Here is a 27,865-nt window from a genome sequence, read left to right on the forward strand (position 1 = left end):
GTCCAGGCTCCATAACTCAGGAGCTCAATAATCATGTTAGCTGAAGCCCTCTAGGCCTCACTTTCTTCATCCTTAAAATTTAATTTTAATTTTTAATTTAATTTTGAGAATAGACAGTGAATGTAGCACAGTGCCTCAACCTCTTGCCTGTCATTATCTATTTTATTTTCAGCTCACTTTCAAACCATTGAACCAAATTCTTACAAAAACTAAACCAATCCCTGGACTTTCAATATCTCAAAAGCAACTATCACTTTGTGAAAGCAGCGGTTCTACTAATTCAAAAAGCCTCTTCTTCCATGCACATACTTAAAGCAAAAATGATAACCGATCAAGTCTTAAATCTCTGTACCATTTCTCACCAGTGGAGGAAGGAAGAGAAGAGAATCAATCCAATCTCAAATACGAAAAAAATCAGGTATAAAATAAGCTTCAACTTTAAGTCTCCATAAAAAGTATCTTCAACCAAAGTTTGACCAGACTGAAGGAAAACAATGACCTCTTACACCATAACAGGTATTTTTTTTTCGAGGCATCCCTAAAGCTGAAACTCAAGTATGTACCTAAGAGTCCACTTCAACTCAGATGCGTGTCAAGGACTCAGGTAAATACAAAGACAACTCTGATAACCATATGGGTTTCTAATTTCCTTCAGGCACCACAGGTTCTCTGCTAGGCAAGGAAGAAGGGGAACATGTGTGCACGTGTGCATCCTGGACCACAGAGCAAATTTCATGCCCTTTGCTAGTGTAGGGCCAAGGGCAGACCACCCCAAGATGGGCTCCTTTGGCATGAAGATTAGGAGGTTCCTCAAAAAATTAAACACAGAAATACCATGTGATCCAATAATTCCACTACTGGGTATTTACCCAAAGAAAACCAAAACACTAATTCAAAAAGATATATGCACCCCTACTGCAGCATTATTTAGGCCAAGATATGGAAGTGTCCATCAATAGACAAATGGATAAGGAAAATGTGGTATATGTACAGAATGGAACATGAGGCAGCCATAAAAAAGGATGAAGTTATCATGAGACAACATGATGGACCTAGAGGATATTATGCTAAGTGAAATAAGTCAGACTGAGAAAGACAAATACTATGATTCCACTCATAAGTGAAATGTTACATATATATATAATATACATATATATACAAACACACACATACACATATACATACACAAACAAAAAGCAGAATCAGACCTATCAATACACAGAACTGATGGTTGCCAGAACAGAACAGGTGGGCAGATGAGCAAAATGGGTGAAGGAGAGAGGGAGATACCGGCCTCCGGTTATGGAATGAGTTAGTCGCAGGAATAAAAAGCAGACCATAAGGAATACAGTCAATGATACTGTAATAGTGATGTAACAGGACAGATGGTAGCCACATTTGTGGTGAACATAGCATAATGTACAAACTTGTCAAATCACTAAGTTGTGTACTTGAAACTAATGTAACACTGTGTGTCAACTATACTTAAACAAAAGCAATCAAAATCCATCAGATTTAGGAAAAGCTCTTTACCTTCCCCCTCAAAAACCTAAAAAGAATTTAGATAGAGGACCTGCTTCAGGAAGAGAGCTATCACCATAGATAACTACTTTATGATAAACTAAGTATGGTAGACAGGGCGGAACCTAGCAAGACCTGTGTCCTATTGTTTCTAGGGGCCCAGCAAACATGTATTTATCAAATATTACTCTTCTTCATCTTCCTATGAATTGCATGTCTTCCCTTTGAAGTCCCAGACCCTTACCCATTTCTCCCTAGTTCAGAATTACCTATATACTTTATTTTGCCTGTTTTTGGAATTTCCATGTCTGTATGATTTCCCATATGTACAATATTAAATTTTATTTTCTCCTGTTAATCTGGCTAATGTCATCTTAGTCTGGCTAGAAGATCTTGAGGGGTCCCCAACACTAGGAGCCCCAAGTTAAATGCAGTAACATAAGTAACTCAGAACAGACTTACAAAATGAGCCTCAACTGAAACTACCTGTTTGCTCCACCTTTCCAAGCAGTTGCAAATATACCACAAGATATACTAAGCACAGAAATAATAATCTTTTTTTCATCAAAATAATAATTTAACCTCTGGAGACTCTCTAACAGACCATACTAACCCAGAATATAGACCATGTTAAGATTTGGAAATCCACGGCGGAAATCCACGGCAAAAATCCAGAGCGCAGGCTGTCAACTAATAACAAGTACTCCAGAAAAGCTTTTAGTAAGGGTCAAGAAAACAGTAATTAACAGCTTAGGCTCTGGGGTTTGAATTAAGGATCTACTTCTCATTAGCTGTGATCTCTAACATGCCTCCATTTCTTCATTCATAAAATAGTAATAATAATTAATAATAATAATAATTACTGTTTTGTATGGTGACTTTAAGAATTAAATAAAACAACATATGTGAAGTGCCTGGCACTATGTCTATCATATACAAAAAGATCAATAAATATTACTCATTATTATCACTAATCTATTCCCTCACTACACAAATACCTACTTCTTCCTTTGAGCAAACATGTACTGAGCCCTTACTGAACCCTTAATTGCCATTCATTTTTATTCTCTCCCTCCTCCCACCTCTCTTTCTCACCATCTCTCCCATACTTACGCTTTTTCACTCTAGATATTGCATACCCCAGATTATAAAAAGATGTAAATCGAACTAAAACTTGACATCAAAAACACTGGATCCAAATCAAAGAATCAATGAAAAGATTTACTTTTTTATGGCTCAAATATAATAATGCATATCTTATGAAAAAAGAAACAAAATTCCAATAGTAAGGGTTTCATTTGCTTTTGAGGTCCCCCACAATCACTCCCTAACAATACTTTCTCCATCACTAGACAAATCTAAGAACATAATTCTCCCTTCAAAATGGCTAGCCCATCAAGTATTCTTAATGATTAAACATTTTTAGCTTTTTTTAAAGTTTTTATTTAAATTCCAGTTAATTAACATACAGTGTCACATTAGTTTCAGGTGTACAATAGAGTGATTCAACACTTCCATACACCACCTGGTGCTCATCACAAGTGCACTCCTTAATCCCCCATCACCTGCTTAACTGATCCCCCTCCACCCACCTCCCCTCTGGTAACTATCAGTCTGTGTCTATAGTTAGAATCTGTTTCTTGGTTTTCATTTTTATCTTTTTATACAAGGAAAAAAATTAAATATAAATACCTTTGGTGCTACTGCTTAGTTTGACCCTCTTTCTCTTGCCCAGTCCTTGACTCCCATCCTGATCCTCCTGGAGGAAAACAAAATTAGCATCACATACAGTCCTATTCATGGATTTTTTTTTTTACATAAATATAAGTATGCTTATAAATTATGTCAAATATGTAACATAGGCATGCTTACATAGTATTAATCAACACATTTCACTTTTATGTATATACTGTAATAAAATGTATTTTTAATTTTAAAATTAGCATTGTGATTAAAATATATAATGAAAATCCTTAGTATTAAAATATAAGAACTCTTAAATTTAATCTGTGCTTTTAATGGAAGACTTGAAAAACCCAGAAATGCCAAAATAAAAAATTTCCTATTAAGAAAAATTTCCTAACCTTATAAATATAACATCAAATGCACAAAGAACATAAAGGGAAGGAGGGAAGCAGATTAGCACAGGAAGAAAAGAGAGCAAGGGAAGAGGGCTAAAACAATGAAGAGAAAAGGCTTTGAAGGATCTAAGAGAAAAAATCAGTTCAAGAAATCAAATTCTGAAAAATAAGCATAGCACATTAAAACCTGGAGTTGACAGTTAAAAAAGTAGTAACAAATTTTAAGATACTTAGGGAAAAAATCCAAGAAGAAAATACAGGCATTTCTGCTTATATGTGATATATTCATTCCTGAAAAAAAAAAACACATTAAAAATAACAAAGCTTATGGGGAAAAAAGGAATGAGGGGCAGACCACTCACAATCTATTCAAGTTTGTAACCAGAGGTAACAAAAGCAATAATCGATACCTGGGGATATCATTTGGATGCCCAGACAAACATGTTTGGAGTGGTTTGAGGCTGTCTCAGGGGATGTTAACACAGCATCACAACAACAGAATGGGAACCTAGCCAGCTACGAGAGCACAGAGGGGAAAAGAGCAGAGGAAGCAGCAGTCTGCCCCTCTTGCAACTAATGGGAAGCTAGAGGTGTGCCTCTTGGGGAGGCAGCCCTGGATGCAAGTGCTCCTTGGGCTAATTTCTCATTTTCTTTAAATGTTGCTGAAAAGGTTCCTCTGCCTTCACAGCAGAATTCAGGTTTTTTTCCCCTCCAGCTAAAGGGGCTCCTTGGGCTAATTTCTCATTTTCTTTAAATGTTGCTGAAAAGGTTCCTCTGCCTTCACAGCAGAATTCAGGTTTTTTTCCCCTCCAGCTAAAGGATAGGATTCTACCCCTATTATCCTAGCTCTCCTGAACTAGGAAAGACTACATAGGAATCCCAAACCTCCATGTTAAACTGACATCTTTTTCCTATTTTCCAAACACATATGAGCCAATGATCTTATAAAGACATGTGTAGTAGTATTTTGTATACAATCTGTTGTACTAACAAAGGTGTTATGCTGGTGGTGGCAGTTAGAACTATAGTACATATTCCCAGATACTTTCTCAATTACAGCCCATCAAATCTCCAAAGCAGAAAAGTAGCCTTGGCTTCATGCTGCTGTTTTATCTGCTGGTATGGCTTCCTTGGCCTAAACACCAGAGCCTTAACTTCAGATTTCTGGCAAACCTAGCATCCATCCTCAGGGCTGGGGGTTTCCAAAGATAACATTTGGCTCAGTCAATGGGCATTTACTCAGCACTTCCATATGCCCTCCCTGTGAAATCCCCCCTTTGCCAGTCCTCTCTGACCATCTACCACCTGGCAGCAGTACTGACGGCCAAACTACACTCCCCTCCTCCTCTTCCACCACCCTCACTTTCTCTTGGAGTAACTTGCCAAAATGAAATTTGGAGCCTTAAAAGACAAAAAACAGACACAAAAATATAAAATCATGACACAGGGCCCAGGGAGTTCTAAAGTGTGAGGTCCAGCTATCAGCCATTTGTGAAACTGTTCTCCCAATCTGGAAAAAAACCATTTTATAACCCAGGCTAGGATTACTTCATAATTTCATATATAAACTTTCTATAAAAAGAGTATCCTTGATCAAGCAATGGTCATGGCATAACAAAGTTCTATAAATTTCCCAACCTTACAGTCTAAAAAACAAGTAAAAGTAACCAAGCAAAGGAGAGGAAAGCCATTCCAAGAAAAGACAGCATGAACAAAAGCACAACGACAAAAGTCTGGAAACAGACCAGTGAGTTGGGTTTCACATCATGGTAGATTATCAAATACAGCTAGGACGGGAGATTAAAGGAAGATGGGAAAATACACAGTCTTGTAATTTTTCTGAATGGCAATTTGTCAATACACATGTCAAAAGCCTTTAGGTATATTTATCATTGTAACAGAAGTTTCAGTTATAGGAATTTATTCTAAATAAACAGACAAGTGAATAAGGACTATATGCATAACTATTCATCACAATGTTATTTATAATAGCAAAATAAAAGAATCTTTGGCTTCCAACAGCAGGAGATTAGGTAAATAAATTATAGCATACCTGTACTCAAAGGAAAACAATGCCAGAGGCTCTATTTTCATTGTGACCAGATATTTCTTCAAAAACCATTATTAAAAATGAAAAAAGCATGCTGTATAGAATAGCATATAGAGTATGAAACCATTCAAGTACTGATAACATATACATATAAAAGCTGTTAAAATATATTCCTTATAATGTTCAAAACGGTCATTAGTGAGAAAAACAGGTTACAGAATAGCATGTATAGCATGAAACCATTAAACCATTAAAATATACTACATATCAATCTGTTAAAATAGAGATGTTTACAATAAGCCACCTCTAAATGATAGAGTAATATATAATTTTACATTTTTATTAACATTTATTTTCTATTTATTCAACAATGAATATGGATTATAGTTTTAAGTTAATAAATAAATTTTTAAAAATATTTTATTTATTTATATGAGAGAGAGAGAGAGAGAATAAGCGGTGGGGGGGGCACGTGCAGAGAGAGAAGCAGACACCCTGCCAAGCAGGGTGCCTGATGTGGGACTCGATCCCAGGATCCTGGGATCATGACCCGAGCTGAAGGAAGATGCCCAACCAACTGAGCCACCCAGGTGCCCAATAAATAAATTTTAAATATGATTCTGATTTCCAATCCTAACTGTGACGATCTGCTCAAGATACTATATTATCTATTACAAGTCCCATATTTTTATCTTGAGAAAAAAACAATACTTTTAACAATGGAAGAACCCCGACTGGTGGGAATTTCAGGATTAAGGAAGATGAAAATATAGTTACGACCACAATACCACACCCAACCCCAAATCCGTGATGTTAAGTTTTAGTTCTTCCCTATTTATCCATGAAGAAGCAGTATAGAAAGCTAGGAGAAAATCATGGTCCAATGGACAAGGAAGGAAATAAATCAAGTACAACCTCAATCCAGACAGCATTTGTGCAGCCCGCAGTAACACTTTCGAAATCTTAACTAATCCCTGGGCAGGGAAGTGACACATTGCCATATGTGTTTCAGGCACAAAATATGTATAATGCCTAAAATGAGATAGATTCAAACTCCTAGCCTGCAAAATTTACAGATGGTTTCTCAACCAAATTAACCTTTCTTATTTTCTTTGATGAATTTACTAGACAGATGAAAAAAATGTGAGCTCCATAAAAAGAAGTCAGGTAAATTCACAGAAGGTTAAAATAATACTCAAAGGCTGTTAATACAGAATATACAAGGCTAAAAGTAATATTTAACATATCAGGGTATAAAAATAAAATCCAAAGAAGATCTTGAAGACCAGAACAATAAAATGAAACAAAGATTTAAGTAAGTCACTAGAATCTGAGATAGTTTTTTTTTTTTTTTAAGATTACTTATTTATTTATTTGACAGAGAGAGAGAGAGAGCACAAGTAGGTAGAGAGGCAGGCAGAGGGAGAGGGAGAAGCAGGCTCCCCGCCGAGCAGGGAGCCCAATGCGGGACTCGATCCCCGGACCCTGGGATCATGACCTGAGCCGAAGGCAGCCACTTAACTGACTGAGCCACCCACGTGCCCAGAGATAGTTTACTTTAAATCAACTCTACAAGTACAAAGCAGAGAAGGACCTCTAGCTTGTCAACTGTTCAGTGTTGGGGGGGTGGGAGGGTTAAAACCTAGACATTTCATTTTTGACCACTGGGTTCCGGCCAACGGTCTAGCATAGATGCTAAAAGGCTAAAAAAAAAATTGGACCTTAACAAACAGTATGCTTATCAAAAGATAGCCCATGCCTGTGTACTGAATCAAATCACACACTTAAAAGGGAGTGAGTAGATGAAAAAGGCATGTACAGCACAGAATATTAAATAATTAAAGCTAAATATTTAAGGAGGTGTCTTATGAAGTAAAAATAAAAATATTTCAAGAACACCCGGGTGGCAGATAAGCTTCTGCCTTCAGCTCAGGTCATGATCTCAGGGTCCTGGGATCAGCCCCGCATAGGGCTCCCTGCTCAGTGGGGAGTCTGCTTCTCCCTCTCCTCTGCCCCTCCCCATCGTTGCATGCTCGCTAGCTCTCAAATAAATAAATCTTTAAAAAAATATAAATCTTTCTAAAGGAAAAAATAAGAAACGTGTGAAAATTACAGTATTTAACACAGTATTGAGAAGAACATTCTAACAATTAGAGCTATCAAACAAAAGAACAAGTTGCCTCAGAAACTAGGTAAACTCCCTATCATTGGAAGTGTTTATGAAAAGGTTTACCAACCGTCAGGAATGTTTTAAAATCAATTCCTGCACTAGAAAAGCAATACATTAGACATTTCTAAGGCCCTCCCAACAAAAGTTTCTATGATTCCCTATCTCACTTTTAACCATTAATGTAATTTATGATTAGAATTAACCTCCTATCTCCAAAAATAAAATTAATTTTTTCTTTTACCTATTAATTTATGAAAAGCAACTCCGTCTTTTAATTTCAATAATCTTGCTTTTGCTATATTTTGACAAATTAGTTTTAACTGTTCATCTGGATTCTGTCTTGATAAAGACAAGAGTACTAAAAGCATATTTACATAGTAACTTACTTTAAGTATTTCTCAATTACCTAAAAGTATGCAGAAAAAAAAGATTAGAAGTAAACAAGAAAAATTAATAAACAATGGTTATCTCTGGATGGTACAGCTGAAGGTAAATGTTTTCTTTTTTATGCTTTTTTCTATTTTTTAATATTTGCACAACGGACATAGTTTACAGTTACACAGAGGGAAAAGTGTCTTAAATGTCTTCATTTGTATTAACAGTTAAGTACATCAATGTCACAGAAATTAATGATCTGGTCACTGCACACAGATAAATTGGACATTGCTATGGTAATGGCCACAGTGAATATAATCTTAAAAAGTTATCTTGATTTAAAAGATCCTATTTTCTCTGACAAACTCTCTAATTAGACCCATGTACATATAATACTAGAGATAATTTTCTTTTGAACTGAATTATCTGGTTACAAATAAATCTAAACAAAAAATTAATATAATGTAAATTAAAAAATACTTTATAAAGTTAAATACTTTTCTTTTCAGTTCCATACAACACAAACAACATTTTCTACTCCTATTTCATATGAGCTATACAAATAAAGAATAAGTAGTAGTAGTATGAAGAATGTCATGTGTATAAATAGCACTGCTGAGTACATAATGTTCTAGGGACAGCAGGGAAAAATTTCTGACACAACTTGTATGAATGAAATTAAGTAGACTGCAATATGTACCCTCATTCAATAAAACTCTTTACAAATAGAAATCTTGCTGCTGTTATAGTTTCAAATCTGTTTCTTCATTTTTAAAACAAAATGGTAAGAGCAGATTACCTCTAGGGTCTCTCCAATTCTAAATTCTTACAACATTTTTTAATTGTTACAATCACTTCTCTATAGTAGTAATTAAGATGTCACCGTCCTCTTCTCATCCTTTTTTTAATTTTATTTATTTATTTGATAGAGAGACACACAGCGAGAGAAGGAACACAAGTAGGGGGAGTGGGGGAGGGAGAAGCAGGCTTCCCGCTGAGCAGGGAGCCCCATGCAGGGCTCCATCCCAGGACCCTGGGATCATGACCTGAGCCAAAGACAGACGCTTAATGACTAAGCCACCCAGGCGCCCTCAAATAAATAAATAAATCTTTTAAAAAATAAAATATTGGGGCGCCTGGGTGGCTCAGTTGGTTGAGCAACTGCCTTCGGCTCAGGTCATGATCCTGGAGTCCCGGGATCGAGTCCCGCATCGGGCTCCCTGCTCAGCGGGGAGTCTGCTTCTCCCTCTGACCCTCCCCCCTCTCATGTGCTCTCTCTCTCTCTCTCATTCTCTCTCAAATAAATGAATAAAATCTTAAAAAAAAATTAAATAAATAAATAAAAATAAATAAAATATTGACTTGGGAGTAGGACATTATATACATCTTGGAACCTTTTATTCTTTCTTTTTTTTTTAAGATATTTATTTGTTTGTCAGAGAGAGAGAGAGAGCGTGCACACAAGCAGGGAGAGCGGCAGGCAGAGGGAGAAGCAGGCTCCCTGCTGAGCAATGAGCCACATGCAGGGCTCAATTCCAGGACCCGGGGAACATGACCTGAGCCGAAGGCATAGGCTTAACAACTGAGCCACCCAGGCGCCCCATAGCCTTAATGAATTTTAAATGGCATAAATATGTATTTGTTCAAGAACATCTGTATCTAGGTACTCTCCTGTCATACTCTTTTTATCTTATCCCTGCATCAACTTTCTCCTTTACAGAGTTAAAAAGAGTTCATAAAGGTAAAGATCAACTTTAAAAAAATATATCTTATAATCTTAAATGTAAGCTTTCATTTTCTTGATCTACAATAGTAACTACTATACTTTAGGAAAACTCCAATTTTAATTAAAACCCTACAACAGCCATTTCTGATTGCAGCATTATTTCATTGTCATTTGACAGTTTTCCCAACCAAAAAAATCACTGAATAGATGGAAAGATCTATAATCAATTGTTGGTATGTTAGTTAGCTATAATCACTAGTCATTATTTTGGATAGCAAGTGAATCCAGGGAAAACAATGGCAAAGTCATCTCTTGGTTATGGAAGTTTTGAAATGTGTTTACAAATTCTTTGACACTCCTTCTTCTAAAGGTGGGATCTATGTCCCCTCCCACTGAATCTGGGCCCACCTTGACAACTCCCAACTAATAATATGCAGTTGGAAGTGACACTATGTAACTTCTAAGGCCAGGTCAGAAAAGGCTCTTTAGCTTCTACTCTCCAGCTCTTAATCTGGGAGAAGCCACTAACTATGTAACAACTTGAGACCACCACTCTGGAGAAGCCACCTGTAGGCACTCTGGTCAAAAGCCAGCTGAGCTCCCTGTCCACAGTAAGCAATCAACAACTAGTCCTGTCCGTAAGCCACCTTAAAGGTCCACTTCAGCTGAGCCTTAGAGGACTGCAGTGGCAGCCAACAACTAATTAGAACCGCATGAGGGAACCCAAGTGAGAAATGCCCACCTGCGGGTCCCAAATTCCTGAGTCATAAAATTGTGAGGGGAAAAAAAAGGTAATTTTAGGCCACAAAGTTTAGGACAAATGTGTTGCACAGCAATAGTATAAAACAGTAGTTTATCCACTTTACAGAAAGAACTCTAAACCAACTAGGTAAGAGACCTAGTGTCCACTTCCAACTCTATCACAAACTAGTAAATGAAATTCACTAGCCTGAGTGAGCCTGTTATTTCCATGGAATTCAGCTTCTTCATCTATAAATGAGGCAAAATGAACTTTAAGCTCTAGCATTAAATTAATTTTTACAGCCTTCAAACTGCTTCCTCCTGATTCTCATTTTTGCTTTTGTTGTATTATATGATTCTTCTATTTCTAACTCAAGATTTGAAAATGTGTTCAGAACCAAAAAGCAAGGGTGCCTGGGTGGCTCAGTCGGTTAAGCATCTGCCTTCAGCTCAGGTCATGATCCCAGGGTCTGGGGATGGAGCCCAGCGTAAGGCTCCCTGCTCAGCGGAGAGCCTGTTTTCTCCCTCTCCCTCTGCCCCTCTCCCCGCCCGCCCACCCTGGGCTTGTGCTGGCGCGCGTGCGAGTTCACGCCCTCTATCTCAAATAAATAAATAAAATCTTTAAAAAAAGAACCAAAAACCAAAGACTTTGTGGTACACAATAAAACATAAATGATAAATGAATATATTTTTGTATTAAAAATTATGATCACATCAAGTCCTGCATCAGGCTCCTTGCTCAGCGGGGAGCCTGCTTCTCCCTCTGCCTGCCACTCCCCCTGCTTGTGTGTTCGCTCTCTCGCACGCTCTCTCTCTCTCTGACAAATAAATAAAACCTTTTTTAAAAAATCACAATCTTTTTTTTTTTTTTAAAGATTTTGTTTATTTATTTGAGACAGAGAGAATGAGAGAGACAGAGAGCACATGAGAGGGGGGAGGGTCAGAGGGAGAAGCAGGCTCCCTGCTGAGCAGGGAGCCCGATGCGGGACTCGATCCCGGGACTCCAGGATCATGACCTGAGCCGAAGGCAGTCGCTTAACCAACTGAGCCACCCAGGCGCCCAAAAACCACAATCTTAAAATAGAAAATTTCCTGACTTTATCACTAAAACCTTTTACAACAGGCCCTGGGTAATAGTCTTATTTTTATACTTTTCCATACTTTTCATGTTAAATATGTGTGATTTTATAATCAGAAAGAAATACAATCTATTAAAATTTAAGATATGCATACTGTGACCTAGCAATTCCACATCTTAGAGAAATACTTGCACATCTCCACAAAAAGAAATGTAAGCCCTGTATCTTGTCATAAAAAACTGCAAATTAAGGAAATGATTGGATAAACTATAGTTTAATTCATTATTTCAGAATACCATGTAGCAAATTGAAAGAAAAGAGTACTGACAAAGATGAATCTGCACAGTACATTATGGAGCAAATAAAAGGACACAAAATGGCATAACATTTTTTATTTATTCACAAACACACACACAATACATTTCTATAAACACATAGTTATTTAACTCCATAGAAGAGGGTCTGTCAAGGACATCCAAACTATTAACTGTAGTTACCCAGAGAAGAGCTGCTATTAGGAAGGGCAGAGAGGGGACTTTTATTTTATCTTACTTCTCTGGCAAAACAACTACAATGTATTTGTGCATTACTTAGGTAATATTTCAATTAAATTTTTAAAAATGAACTTTATTGTTTTAAAACATGTTTTAGTAAACTACTTCCTCTGCAAAGATGAGTAGAAATGTGTATAATATGACCCACAATAGCTCAAAAATTCAAATATTTGATAAACTCCTCACATAAAGTACTAGGACAAAAACATTTATCAAGAGTCTAATCTGTATCTAATCTGTGATAGGTACTTTATATGTTATCCCATTTAATCCTAACAGATTTCTCATTATTTTTTCAAAAGAAAATGGATGTTCCAAAGTTAAATAACCCAGCAAAAAAAAAAAAGTGGTATTATGAGACAAAATTCAAACTGAGGTCTGCCTAACTCTAAAAAGCTGAAGTTTCTCTTAAAGAAAAAACTAAAGTAGGGGTGCCTGTGTGGCTCAGTTGGTTAAGCCTCTGCCTTTGGCTCAGGTGTCCTGGGATTGAGCCCCATGTCGAGCCCCATGTTGAGCCCCCTGCTCAGTAGGGAGCCTGCTTCTCCCTTTTCCTCTGCCCCCCCAACTCGTGATCTCTCTCTCTCACACTCTATTGCTCTCTCTCTCTCACATAAGTAAAATCTTTAAAACAAAAAAAACTAAAATAGATATCCCTTCAATTCACTTGTAGCTAAACAACTCTACTTCAAATTCTTAAGTTTTCAAATGCCCAAATGACCCCATTTTTATCCCAACTAGAAATTATAATAAATATATAAGCTATAAAAAGTACTTTTAAATAGATTAAAATTTAAATTACAAAATATGATTTAAAAATCAGAGTCTAAACTACTTTTAAATATATAAGCTAAATATGTATCACATGTTCTAACAATAATTCTCAGCTACTCTCAAAAAATGATGTACTTTGAGGATAGATGAAATGAACTATTTTGAACTTGTCACCATCAAGAAGTTTTTAAGATGATATTCACATTGAGACATAATCATAATTAAGGAACAAATTATTATATAAAACATATTATACACAAAAGTTGCTGAAACAAAGAATCCAAGAGGAATGAACAGAAAGAACAGAAGAAAAGATGTTAAGAAGGACAGTTTAGAAGCAATGGCAATGAACAAAGAAAAGCTTTATTTCAAATCCTCTGATATCCACCCAGAAATTACTTCTCTCCCCAACACACACAAAAGGATTTCCTTCTAGGAGTGCTTGAGTGTCCAACTCTTAGTTTTGACTCAGGTCATGACCTCAGGGTCATGAGATCGAACCCCACATCAGGCTCTGCACTCAGCATGGAGTCTGCTTGAGATTCTCTTTCCCACTCCCTCTGTCTCCTCCCCCAGTTCACTCTCTGAATGAATGAATGAATGAATGAATAAATAAATAAATAAAATCTTTTTTTAAAAAAAAAGGATTTCCTGGGGCGCCTGATGGCTCAGTCATTAAGCGTCTGCCTTCAGCTCAGGTCATGATCCCAGAGTCCTGGGATCGAGCCCTCCATCGGGCTCCCTGCTTAGCGGGAGGCCTGCTTCTCTCTCTCCCACTCCCCCTGTTTGTGTTCCCTCTCTCGCTGTCTCTCTCTCTGTCAAATAAATAAATAAAATCTTTAAAAAAAAAAAAACAACGGATTTCCTTCTAGCACCCTACCATAAAATCCATGGCAATTTAAAAGGTAAGCTGGAAAGTTAAGGCCAAGGCAAAAATGACTTAGTTCTTTCCTAGACAGAGGAGAAAGTATCTATGTTGAAGATCAGCTTTCTACATGCCCAGAAATCAGATTCAATTCATGAAAATAAAGTAGAATTGTTATCACAGCTATTAGATGCATAAGGCTAGGACGCTAAAATAATATGAAGGTTTTAACCCACCATATAAACAAGCATAACTATAGATTTTTATTGTTCTAGATCACATCAAGATGTTTAGATTATCTTTAAAAAAATGTCCTGTAACATCACTAAACGATTTCATTATGAAATCAATTTTCTAAAGGTACTACTGACAATAGATACAAGGCTCCCTTCCTGTCTGGTTGGCTTTAAACAAAAACGTGCTCATGCTCCCCACTCATATTCAATTTCTAAGTATTCCCAGATCTCACCTTTTGAAAGGCCATTCTGCCTCCCCACAAAATGCCCTTAAAGAAAGCAGAATAGGGGCACGTGAGTGGCTCAATCACTTAAGCGACCCACTCTTGATTTCAGCTCAGGTCATGATCTCAGGGTGGTGAGATCAAGCCCTGCGTTGGGCTCTGCGCTGGGCATGGGACCTCGGTAAGATTCTTTCTCCCTCTCCCTCTGCCCCTGTCCCCCCAGCTCACTCATTCTTTCTGTCCCTCTCTCTCTTAAAAAAAAAAAAGAAAGAATAGAGCAGAATAAGTTACTAAAAACCACATGTCCAGGGATGCCTGGGTGACTCAGCTGGTTAAGCATTTGACTCTTGATTTCAGCTCAAGCCCTGAGTCAGGCTCCATGCTTGGTGTGGAGTCTGCTTGAGATTCTCTCTCTTCCTCTGCCCCTCCCCTGCATGCGCTCTCTCTCTCTCTCTCTCTCTCTCAAAATAAATAAATAAAGTCTTAACAAAAAAAAAAAATGTCTAGGGGCACCCAGATGGCTCAGTTGACTGGTTAAGTGTGCAACTCTTGATTTTGGCTCAGGTCATGATCTCAGGGTCCTGGGATGAAGCCCCATGTTAAGGTCTACACTCAGTGGGGAGTCTGCTTGAGGATTCTCTGCCCTTCCTCACCCCACCCCCCACTAATTTGCCTGCATGTGCTCTAAAATAAATAAATAAATCTTAAAAAAATAAAATAAAATAAAACCACATGTCTATTATCTAATCTCTTCCTTCTTTGACATATGAAGAATTGGTATTCTTACCTCCATCACTCCCCTCTCCTAGCTTCAAAATGGAATTAATACTATTTTAGTTGAAATAATGGATAATGTTTATATGTATTTTGTAAAGTCTATTTTATTTTTTTTGAAAGTCTATTTTAAATACCAGTAAGTTTTTCCCATTTGTCATTATAGCAACATTGTTTGTAACTCTTTGAAGTTAAAAAAAGCAAAAGTTATAGTTAACTATTTACAGTATTTTTAAATTATTTTAAATAATTTAATTTTTAAATGATTTTATTTTATTTTACAGACACATACTTAGTGTTTACAATAGGCCAGGCACTACGGCTCTAAGTGCTTTCATATATGAACTCATTCAATCCTCATAATAACCCCAGGCAATACTATTATTACTTCCATTTTGCAGAAGAGGAAATTTAGGCATGGAGAAGTTAAGACACTTGCCCAAAATCACACTACTAATTGGTACAGGAGCCAGTTTCAAACCCAGGCACTCTAATTCCAGAGTCAAACTTGTAAACAGCATATGAAACTTCCTCTCCAATTTGTCGAAAACTTTTTTTTTTTTTAATTTTTTTTTAATTTATTTGCAAGAGAGAGAATGAGAGACAGAGAGCATGAGAGGGAGGAGGGTCAGAGGGAGAAGCAGACTCCCTGCCAAGCAGGGAACCTGATGCGGGACTCGATCCAGGGACTCCAGGATCCTGACCTGAGCCGAAGGCAGTCACTTAACCAACTGAGCCACCCAGGTGCCCCTGTCGAAAACTCTTTAAACTGTTTGTCCAGAAAATGTTGCATTTTGTGGGAGCCTTTTTAGAGGGGAAAAATACCACTAGGAAGTTTAAATTATAAGGCATTAAATCAATTACAAGACATCAATAACAGAAATCATATTTTCAAAAAGAGGGTATTTTGCTTAGTTCATGTGATATTATCGAATTAAAATGGGTTTTCAAAGAAAAAAGTTATACTTTTTAAGTTTAAATGTAACACAATTTGGTTTTTAATTTCTTAATCATTAAATTTGACCAAAAAATATGAAATTTACATTTCATAAGCATCAAGATTATATACAAATATTTGTAAAACAATTCTCTGTTATAAATTGTATACTAATAAAATATAGGAATGCTACAAAGGATTTATCAGAAATATTTAATAAGCACTACTATTTGCCTAATAAATACTATAAAAGTTGAAATTTCAAACCGACAGTCTATTTCCAAGTACATTGCTTTTTTAAATAAGGTATAACATACAAGGTGTAACTTATTATGAGATTAGAAAAGCAGTTACCTTTTATATTCTTTTAATACATTGTTCCAGACTTAGCTAAATTTCTTAAAACAATTTCACTATATTATGACAATTTGAATCAATTTAGGGATATCTACCTAGGAGAGATCTCTATCTCTTTCTATCTCCCATTTCTGAACTGTGAAGAAAGAGATGAATTATAAAGAAGAAGCAAAAATCTGGTAACTGAAATCTTGGCTAAGTTATTCCACTCTAGGCTTCAGTGTCCTTGTCTACAAAATGAGGAACTTAAACTAAAATAATATCCACAAATCTGTATAGTTCTAAAACTTTTTAAATTCTATTTTCAAAAAGTTTTAAATCTCACCTCATCTGAGGAATCTAGCTGTCCCAATGTTCCTGTTGCACCTGCAAAACCTTTGGAAAGGAAAAAAAGTTTCCTTCATAACTGTTACATATTGACTTACTTTAAAATTATTTTGAGACATAAACAAAAAGCCAAGTTTTATTACCTTAAGACAACTCATTCTAACAGATATCTTGGCAGAGTTCAACATTTATCTTTAATAAATTCGGGTCTAATAGATTTATGCTTCCAAAGAAATCTCTAGTGAAAATCCAGATTTAATCATCACAAATGGTGTTTTAGAAGGATCTCTTACTTCTTAGTTTTTAACCATGGTTTGTTAAAATATTGAGATACTAAAGTTTTGGGCTATTCTTAAATAGCAATGTTTTTCATGAGTTAGAACTAGAACCTTAATAAACTAATCAAATTCCATTTAAGAAAAACACATTCTCTTCTTTGGCCCATCTATTCTTTCTTGCTTCTACATTTTTACTACTTTCCTTAAAAAGAATCACACGTTATTTAAATTTCTTCAATAATAAGTCAAGTTTGAGGGTCTTTTTGTTTTAATACAGAAAAGTTATCACTGTTCCAATTAAAACAGACAAACCTTGAGCTGCCAGAGTGCTAGTGCCAGCTGATGGCTCCTGTATACCATACACAAGTTTGTCCTCAGGATATGTAAGTCCAGAGCTCTTCAAAGCTATAAGGTACTTTTCATGACTTTTCTTTGCACAAGCATTTTCTCCAAGACCTAATATTTAAAACAAATTTAAAATCAGAAAAAAAAATTCCATTCAAAATATAAGTAAAGCAATCTCAGTAATTAATATATATACATATATAAAATAGCTGAATATTCTAATGGCAGGAGAACCCTAGAATGAATATCAAACAGCTTCAGACAACAATGCAGAGCATGCTTATAATGAATAATAAAATCTACTAGGTAACTGAGTATCTAAAATATGCCAGTCACAGGAGGTGCAAAGATTAACAAGAGTATGTTTCCTGCCTTAAGGAACTTGAAAATTCATGTAGAGAAAGGTAAATAATATGGTAAGTGACAAGTGACAAACCATTTGGTTTGACAATCTATGATCTCATAATACTGTGCCATTAGACTTACCCGAAGCAAAATACTTAGGAAAGGCTTCCTGGATAAAATAATGTCTGAGTGGAATTTTCAAATACTATAACTGATATTACTCTTAATTCCTGCTTTATCAAACTTTTTCCATCATATTTAAAGAATTAAAAGTATAATTTCTATAGAAATATCAGTAAAAACTAATTTATTCCAAAAAATATTGAAAAGCTTAGGTTCTAGAGTTATACAATCCTAAAACTTTCGCTTTAGTATAGCAGCTTATTAATTATTGCCAATTTTTGTTTTATTTTTTAATGTATTTATGGAGAATGGAATGATAGTAAAAGAAATTTTAGTATTTATTTTGAGAATTCTTTAAAAGTAAAAAATTACTGTCTGAAAGCCAAATTACCATGGCATTTGATACCTCCTAGGCAAATTATGTGTCTTAAATTAAGGTCCCAAGCTCTCCAGTTATAAAAATATATAAGTGAACTTCTTTAATATTTGTTGAGCTTTTCTGTATTTCCTCTGTTTGCTAGCCTAATAATTGCAATAGAACAGTTTGTTTTTTATTTTTATTTTTACTTATTTTTTTTTTTTAAGATTTTATTTCTTTATTCATTAGAGACAGAGAGAGAAGCAGAGGGAGAAGCAGGCTCCCAAGGAGCGGGAAGCCCGATGCGGGACTCGATCCCAGGACCCTGGGATCATGACCTGAGCCGAAGGCAGACACTTAACCATCTGAGCCACCCAGGCGCCCGAACAGTTTGTTTTTTAAATATCTGTCTCTCTGGGCTGGTTTGAAAACAACAACAACATGGGTGCCTGGGTGGCTCAGTTGGTTAAGCGACTGCCTTCGGCTCAGGTCATGATCCTGGAGTCCTGGGATCGAGTCCCGCATCGGGCTCCCTGCTTGGCAGGGAGTCTGCTTCTCCCTCTGACCCTCCTCCCTCTCATGCTCTCTGTCTCTCATTCTCTCTGTCTCAAACAAACAAACAAATAAATAAATAAATAAATATTTCACATTGTTTATTAAAAAACAACAACAACAACAACACTCTAGCACTTATTAAACAGTCAGGAATATATCCATCCTTCAAGTCCAATATTAAAAAGTTACACTTAGTTCAAAAAAAATAATAATAATACACTTAGTTTATAAAGAATAAAGACCTTCTAAGCATCCTATGTAAGAAATGACTAAATGTCTCCTGAATAATAAAAGCCATGTATTTACCTCAATCATGACAGATAAAATTTATAATACTTTTTTTTTTAAGATTTTATTTATTTATTTGACAGAGAGAGACACAGAGAGAGAGGGAACACCAAGCAGGGAACCCCAAGCGGGGCTCGATCCCAGGACCCTGGGACCATGACCTGAGCCGAAGGCAGACGCTCAACGACTGAGCCACCCAGGCGCCCCAAATTTATAATACTTTTTAAGTAACAAAATATATTTTATCAACCCTCACAAAAAGCCTGAGAAAAATGAATGTATAATAACCATTTTTTTAAGAAGATGGGTAGGGGCAGAGGGAGAGAGAAAGAATCTTAAGCAGGCTCCACATCCAGCACAGAGCCCAACACAAGCCTCAATCTCACAATCCTGAGATTATAACCTGAGCCAAAATCAAGAGTCGAATACTTAACCAACTGAACCATCCAGGTACCCCTATAATTACCATTTTTAAAAGTAAAGAAATGGAGGCGCGCCTGGGTGACTCAGTCGGTTAAGCATCTGCCTTCAGCTCAGGTCATGATCCCACAGTCCTGGGATCAAGCCCCGTGTGGGGCTCCCTGCTCAGCGGGGAGCCTGCTTCTCCCTCTCCCTCTGCCCCTCCCCGTTCCCCTGTTCATGCTCTCTCTCCCTATCTCTCTCTCAAGTAAATAATGGAGGCTTAAAAACATGGCTAGCCAGTGAATAAGCAAGCAGTAACTACAAGTGCAGTAGCCTATAAATTTTAAACTTCTGAACCAAAATTTAACGTGATTTCCATCACTAAAAGTCAGCCAAGGATTTCTGTTGAGTTGTTTTTTTATTTCAAGAAATAATTAAAAAGGAATTGTAGAAATAAGACAATTATCATAAATCATTCCTAAGGTATACATTCTTACAATGATTAAGAACAACTTGCTGCTTTCTTCCACAACAGCTGAGATTCTAAATAAGGCTTGAAGAAATAGCAAACAGACCACCAGGTATAATTTGATCTTTCTCCAGCTTTGTCTCCAAAATTCAAATACAAGCTACCATCATCTTTATCCTAGGCTGCAGTTGAGTTTTTCTATTCTTGCCCCTTCCAATCTATTTTTGGCAAAATAGCAAGTCATCTTTTTAAAACACATATCTGATCATGTCACTCTTAAAATATTTCCATGACTTCCCAATACATTCAGGATAAGATATAAAATATCACATGGCCCATGAGAGCCATGGATCTAGGCTAATTGTGGTAACCTTATTTGTGCCACTATCACCCTACATTCATTTCATTTCAACACTACACCTTTTTTTAGTCCCTTTTTAAAAAAGTAAGCTCATTCTCACCCATAAGTATTTCAACATGGAATCTAGGAGGTGTCTAGGTGTGACTGATATTCTTTATATTTATCCTGCTTGAGGTTCATTAAGCATCTTGCATCTATAAGTCAATGTTTTTCATCCAATTTGGATGAAATTTTAGTCATGATTTTTTCAAATGTTTCTTTTCTGCCACATTCATACTCTTTTGTCCTCCTGGGATTCCAATTACAGGCACGTTAGAGCATCTGATTCTGTCTAACAGGTCCCTAAGGCTCTGTTGCATTTTCTCTCTGTTTTCTAGAATGAATAATCAATTTTTTTTAATGATTTTACTTATTTATTTGAGAGAGAGAGCATGAGCGGGTGAGGGCCAGAGGGAGAAGCAGACTCCCCGCTGAACAGGGAGCCCAATGCGGGGCTCGAACCCAGAATCGATCATGACCTGAGCCAAAGGCAGACGCTTAACCGACTGATCCACCCAGGTGCCCCCAGATTGAATAACCTATTAATCTGTCTTCAAATTCATTAAGTCTTTCTTCTACCCTTTCCAGTCTGCTGCTAAGCCCATCCAGTAAATTTTTTCACTTTAATTACTGCACTCAATGCTAATTTTCAGTTCTAGATTTTCTTTTATTGTTTATATTTCTTTGCTAAGATTATTTATCTCTTCACTCATTAACATCATATTTCCTTTTAAGTATTTGAACAGATCTTCCTTTAATTTCTTGAACATATTTATAATAGTTGTTTTTTTTGTGTTTTTTTTTTTTTTAAGAGAGTGGGGAATGGACAGAGGGAGAGGGAGAAAGAATCTTAAGCAGGCTCACGCCCAGCACGGAGCCCAACCAACACAAGGATCAATCTCACAACCCTGAGATTGTGAACTGAGCCAAAATCAAGAGTCGGATGTTTTACCAACTGAGCACCCAGGTGCCCCTATAATAGTTGCTTTAGTATCTTTATCTGCTAAATCCAATATCTGGTCCATTTCAAGGTCAATTTATATTGACAGCCCTATTTCTTGGTTATAGGGCATAATTTCTTATTTTCCTGCATGTTTAGTTTTTATTGTATGCTGGACATTCTAATGACACATTATAGAAGATTCTGGATTCTATTATCTTCCTTTGAAGATTATTAATTTTAATTCTAGAAGACCATTCATCAATTAACAGCCTGATCACCTAAAAACTCACAAAGGTTTGGTAAAGGTTTGTAAAGGGCAGGTCTGTAGGGGCACCTGGGTGGCTCAGTTGGTTAGGCATCCAGCTCTTGATTTTAGCTCAGGTCATGATCTCAGGATTGTGGGATTGAGCCCCATGTCGGGCTTTGTACTAGGCATGGAGTCTGCTTGGGATTCTATCTCTCTCTCTCTCTCTCTCTGCCCTTCCCCCCTGCCTTACTCTGTCTCTCTGTCGCCCTTTCTAAAAATAAAAAAAAAAAATGAAAATAAAAAATAAGGGCAGGTCTGTAGAAAGCCTAAGGTTCTCAAAAGGCCCTCTAAATTGACAGGAATAATCTCTAAACTCTGTCTCAACTAGATGCCTGTGGTATTAACAAGTTCTCTCCAGTCTGGCTGGGCTGAAACTCCAACATCTCTGAAAACTGCTTAACCTCTTATATCTCTATTCTGCTTTTAAACCCACAGCAGTCACTCTCTAATAAGCCTGAGGCAGTCTTCTGTACATGTGTATCTCAGTCCTCGGCCAAGCACTTTCAGAGGTCCCCCCATACATCTGCCCCCAAACCTCTTGGTATCCTACCTCAAAGATTCCAGTTTCCAACTGTTTCAGCTGTCCCTAACTGTGACCTCTACCTCCTTACCTCAGGTGGGCCACCACACTGCTTCAATACCAGCTTGTCGTGCTGCAGTCAGGAAGTTATCCCTAGACAGAGATTCGGAGCAATCGTGGGGTTCATCTCATGCTTTTCTTTTCTCTCAAAGATTTATAGTCTTGTACTGCCCTCTGTCCAGTGCCTGATAACAGCTGCCTCACATTTTTTCCAGTTTTATGTTATTTATGACATACGGGCTAGCCCAGAAATCAAAAGCAGAAGATGTCCTCTACCTTGAATACAACCCCATCCCATTACCACCCAATCCCCCTCACCCTCTAGCTAAATGACTTTCTCTCAACCATTAGGTTTTACTTTCAGTATCACTTCTTCAGTGAAGCTTCCCCATCTTCCCCATCAGTGAAATCAAGTCTCCCTCTTATAAACACTTGCCCTACCCTTTCATATCATTTACTACAAGTTTATAAATCATACAATTTTTTTGGTTTGGGAGTTGTATTAATGCCATCTCACTCACTAGACCTTAAGCTTTATAAGGGCAGGGATAGGATTACCTGGTTTACTACTTGCATTCCCTACCCCAAACTCTAGTACCTAGCCCAAAACCAAGCACATAGTAAGTGCTTAATAAGTATTTGCTGAAAAAAAATAAATGTCAGATAAGACTATCTCTGAATAACATATGGTTCACAATACACATGAAAATTTCACCATTCTAAAGAAAACATAAACTTTTCAAAATGTGTTGTTCAGAAGCCAGCAGAAATAATGCTATTTAAAGTATTTGTTGTACTATAAAACTGAGCTAACCTGAAGAATTTTAAACTGAAGTATTTTATATAACAGTATATCATATACAAACATACTCAACAATTCCAAGTTTTGTAACATAAATTCTACATTATTATAAAATCCTATGCCATACAATCCAAAAGTATAGAACACCAAAAACGAAGACACAGAAGTAGTTTTGTTACTATTTGGGGAAGGGGAGGTGGAGTAAGATTATGAATATGTCACACCAAAACTTAAAGGAGACCTGGATTCTAGTGCTAACTCCTAAATAAGTTAGTTGTGAGGCACTAAACTGGTCATTTAATTTTTCTGGGACTCAGTTTCTTCATCCATAAAATAAGAAGTACTTTTAATAACTTCCACCTTTAGCATTTTATGGAAAAAAAAATCTACATTTTACATTTAAGTTTGAAAATACACAATTTCTTATGATTACAGTGACATAAGCAAATTTTAACTTTCTTCTATGCTAATGTTTTACTTACCAGAAGTCAGATCTTTGTAGTTTTGTTGGTTTGTCAAAACCTGAGTAAGAACAGACCGCATTGCTCCTCCCATTTTAGTTAGATCTTCTAAAAAGGAAATTTGAGGTTCCAAAAGCTGAAGGACTTTGTTAAGGTCTTTTTCTGATGGTACATCAGCTGCTGAAAAAACATATAATTAACTTACTTTAAAATATTTTGCTAAAAAATAACAATATTTTATTCTTTTAAAGTTATAGCAGCTTGGATAAGAGTATTTTATAATCAGAAAATTAATATAAGAACTCTGTTTAGGGGTGCCTGGGTGGCTCAGTCATTGGGCATCTGCCTTCGGCTCCAGCCATGATCCCAGGGTCCTGGGATCGAGCCCCGCATCAGGCTCCCTGCTTGGCAGGAAGCCTGCTTCTCCCTCTCCCACGCCCCCTGCTTGTGTTTCCTCTCTCACTGTGTCTCTCTCTGTCAAATAAATAAATAAAATCTTTAAAAATAATAATAATAATGGTTCTCATAATAAAGGATTTCTATTTATTACCTTTCTAAAATAGGACACTTATAATACAAAATGTAAATTTCCAAAAACTCTGTTAACTAGTATATGAGAAATAGCACAAAGGCAAGTTCAATAACCTAGCTGGTCTCTAGTTCCTTCATTCCAAAGAGAGAGTAGTTTGGGGCTGAATCAAAATATTTCTTCCTGTATTTTAAGACATACTTGAGAGGAGTGGAAGTTGTTAACAAAGAATTGTATATTTTGCTTAAAATGTAGAAATAAGAAGTATAAGTGTTTGCTCACAATGAGAATAAGATGGTACTTTTATTTTTTTTTACTTTTTTATTGTTATGTTAATCACCATACATTACATCATTAGCTTTTGATGTAGTGTTCCATGATTCATTGTTTGCGTGTAACACCCAGTGCTCCATTCAATACGTGCCCTCCTTAATACCCATCATCAGGCTAACCCATCCTCCCTCCCCCCTCCCCTCTAGAACCCTGTTTGTTTCTCAGAGTCCATCGTCTCTCATGGTTTGTCTCCCCCTCCGATTTCCCTCCCTTCAGAGAATAACATGGTACTTTTAAAAATGATGAAGATTCGGGGCGCCTGGGTGGCTCAGTCATTAAGTATCTGCCTTCGCCTCAGGTCATAATCCCAGGGTCCTGGGATTGAGCCCCACACTGGGCTCCCCGCTATGTGGGAAGCCTGCTTATCCCTCTCCCACTTCCCCCTGCTTGTGTTCCCTCTGTCACTGTGTCTCTCTCTGTCAAATAAATAAATAAAATATTTAAAAAAAAAAAATGATGAAGATGCTATATGTTTTTTCACACTTCAATGATGGGGGGATAGATAAAAATGTGTGCCATAGTTTCAAACTGGATTTAAGATTATTTATAGTAAATAAATAATTTAAAACCTCTAAAAGTAATTCAAGATGCAGTCCTTTAAATGATAAAAATACAAGTATCATCAAAAAGGTAAAAGATCAGAAAAAGTTAATAAATTTGTTTCATACCACACTAATTGGTATCTGTAATTCACAATGTCAGACTGACAACTTTAACAGATAATATCTAAATCCAAAATATTTAACTGAAGTATATTAATCAAGATGGTGACTAAATCTTAAAAGGCAAGAAGATTATCTATAATTTGCATGTTTCTTTTTTCTTTTCAATAATATCATGATGCTTACCCCCATACATTCTACCTGTAATATGGGAGTGAATAATGTGACTCTCTCATACGTTGCTATATACGGAGAGGAATAAAAATATAGAGACATCTACGAAAAAAAAAAAAAGGAGAGAGAGATGGTGAAAGAGTAGTTTAGCTTCTAAAACTCTAAGTTAAATTCACACATTTCCAGGACTTCTTAATTCTGTTCTATCATAATATAATTGTAAATAAAGTCACTTTAACCCCATAAAATGATTATTTCCTCATCTGCTAAAGGCCAAGTAAGTTTGATCCTAAGCATCTATGATCCCAGGAGCAGAAAGTCCCAAACTGTGCTACTACAAGGTACCTATCAGGTCATGTAATTGATGTATACTAAAGTATGTTTTTATTTAGTCTCTGTATTTCATAGTCATATCATAAAACAAGTTAAGCAAAAAAATGGTATCTGAAAAAATTCACCTTGTTATTAATGCTAAACCGTGTTAATAGGGAACTTAAAAAGAGTACTAACAAAAAGTAGATTAAACATACCTGGTTCATTATAGCCTTCTCTTAAGTACTGAATAAGACAAAAAATAAATCTTGGAAGAACAAATTCAGACATCATCAGTAAGTCTTTGGGGACACAGGGAATATTTGAACTTGATTTAATTTGATGTCTTTTGCAAAACCTGTAATATGAAAAAGAAAAAAATTAACAGTGATGTCTAATCTGCCAGGAACATATTACCTCTATATACAATATCCATAAACAGAATGCAGGACAATATCAAAGCTGATTTATTACTCCTCTACGATTCTTAAGGTACCAAGTTAAAAGACTATAGTTTTAATCAGTCCTTAAATAAAATATGTGCCTGAGGAGGATTTCCTCCTAAGAAAAGACCATACTAGTTAGGTGCCAACTAGAATACAAAAAGAAAATCTCATTACAGGATTTAATATTTTTTAACTGCAATTTATTACTTTCACATATTACTTTATTACTTCTACCCTTTATAAACCATTTAGTAGAAAATGATTATTTCCTAAGAATTCACATTTTCTATTCCTTAACTATTTCTAATTTATTGTATTAATGAATATGTAAGTGACAGAAATACTTAAAGCTTATTTGAAAAATTTTTAAATAGTACACATAAGTATATACATTTCTTTTAATCTTGTTTATACTTATTTTAAAGTATGATTGGTATACCTGAACAAAAATGAAGCAAACTATCCTGTATTCACAATCCAAATAATCACAAGTAAGATATTTCGTGGCAATACAAAATAACCACACTAAACATAAAATGCCCAGAAACAAACTTATTAGGAAGAGTGCAGGAACTATCTTACCTAAAAAACATAAAAGATCTGAATAGAGAAAAACTACATTCTCAAATGGAAAAACCAGTTTTATTTTTTTAAAAGTCAGTTCCACCAAGCTTAATGCCGTTAGTTAAATCACAATAAGACTAATCACAAACTAATTCTGAAGTTCCAATAGAAGAGCATATGTGTGAAAAAAAAAAAATCAGTAAAACTCGGGGGAAAGGGCGCCTGGGTGGCTCAGTTGGTTAAGCGACTGCCTTCGGCTCAGGTCATGATCCTGGAGTCCCTGGATCGAGTCCCGCATCAGGCTCCCTGCTGGGCAGGGAGCCTGCTTCTGCCTCTGACCCTCCCCCCTCTCATGTGGTCTCTCTCTCTCATTCTCTCTGTTTCAAATAAATAAATAAAATCTTTAAAAAAAAAAAAAAACTCGGGGGAAAAAAATGATTACTGACAGTGACTTAGACCTTAAAATGTAGTACAAAGCTATTATAATTAAAAATCTGTGGTAATACAATATCTTCAGTGGACCACAACAGACTCTAGAAAGAGACTACATAAATTTGTGAAAATAGTATAAATATGGCATATCAATTCAATGTGGAAGGAAGAAGACTTTCAATAAATTGCTTTAGAACAATTGATTATTTTTATGCAGAAAGTAAATTTTATTTTCATCTTACACCATATACAAAATATATTCCATACAAATCAAAAGTGAAAAAAGGTACCAGGAAAAAATAAACTATTCCCCCACCATTACTTCAAAGTGCAGAAAGTGTAACTAAGTAAAACTTTAAACCAAAGCCATAACTGTAAGATAAAAATTGACTACATAAATCAAGCTTCTATACAGAAGACAATTACAAATTGAAAAAAACATTTACAAGAGGTAAAACAGATAAAAGATTAATATCTTTGATAATGAACACTTGAAAATGGATAAGAAAAAGAAAAAGAAAAAAAACCAATTCAATAGAAAAATCAGCCAAGGTCATGAACAAGTCACAAAAAAAATTACTGAATGGCCAATAAACATGAAAAGATGCTCGAGTTGACTAATAACCAAAGCAATGAATTTTATTAAAATAAAAAATGAGGGGCGCCTGGGTGGCTCAGTTGATTAAGTGTCTGCCTTCTGCTCAGGTCATGATCCCAGGGTCCTGGGATCAAGTCCCTCATTGGGCTCCTAGCTCAGCGGGGAGCCTGCTTCTCCCTCTCCCTCTGCCACTCCCCCTGCTTGTGCTCTCTCTCTCTGTCAAATAAATAAATAAAATTTTTTGGAAGGAAGGAAGGAAGGAAGGAAGGAAGGAAGGAAGGAGGGAGGGAGGGAGGGAGGGAGGGAGGGAGGGAGGGAAGGAAGGAAGGAAGGAAGGAAGGAAGGAAGGAAGGAAGGAAGGAAGGAAGGAA

General features: G+C 36.3%; 1 protein-coding gene across 8 annotated transcripts in view; it reads right to left on the minus strand.

The window, feature by feature from the left end:
• The window catches only part of UBR3 (ubiquitin protein ligase E3 component n-recognin 3), a 226,711-nt gene that overhangs the window by 172,948 nt on the left and 25,898 nt on the right, over positions 1-27,865 (minus strand). For 6 of the 8 annotated variants that reach the window (XM_035007803.1, XM_035007802.1, XM_035007801.1 and 3 more), the window contains exons 2-6: positions 25,673-25,812; positions 23,466-23,624; positions 17,379-17,522; positions 16,787-16,836; positions 3,214-3,280 (exon numbers count right to left, since the gene is read on the minus strand). In XM_035007803.1, the coding sequence (XP_034863694.1) occupies positions 3,214-3,280; positions 16,787-16,836; positions 17,379-17,522; positions 23,466-23,624; positions 25,673-25,812 (560 nt within the window). The remainder of the gene's footprint in view (positions 1-3,213; positions 3,281-16,786; positions 16,837-17,378; positions 17,523-23,465; positions 23,625-25,672; positions 25,813-27,865) is intronic. The other 2 variants (XM_035007806.1, XM_035007799.1) reach the window with 1 other exon arrangement.

This window comes from Mirounga leonina, unplaced genomic scaffold (assembly GCF_011800145.1).
Source record: "Mirounga leonina isolate KUSES-001 unplaced genomic scaffold, KU_Mleo_1.0 Mir_151, whole genome shotgun sequence".
Lineage (NCBI taxonomy): Eukaryota > Metazoa > Chordata > Mammalia > Carnivora > Phocidae > Mirounga > Mirounga leonina.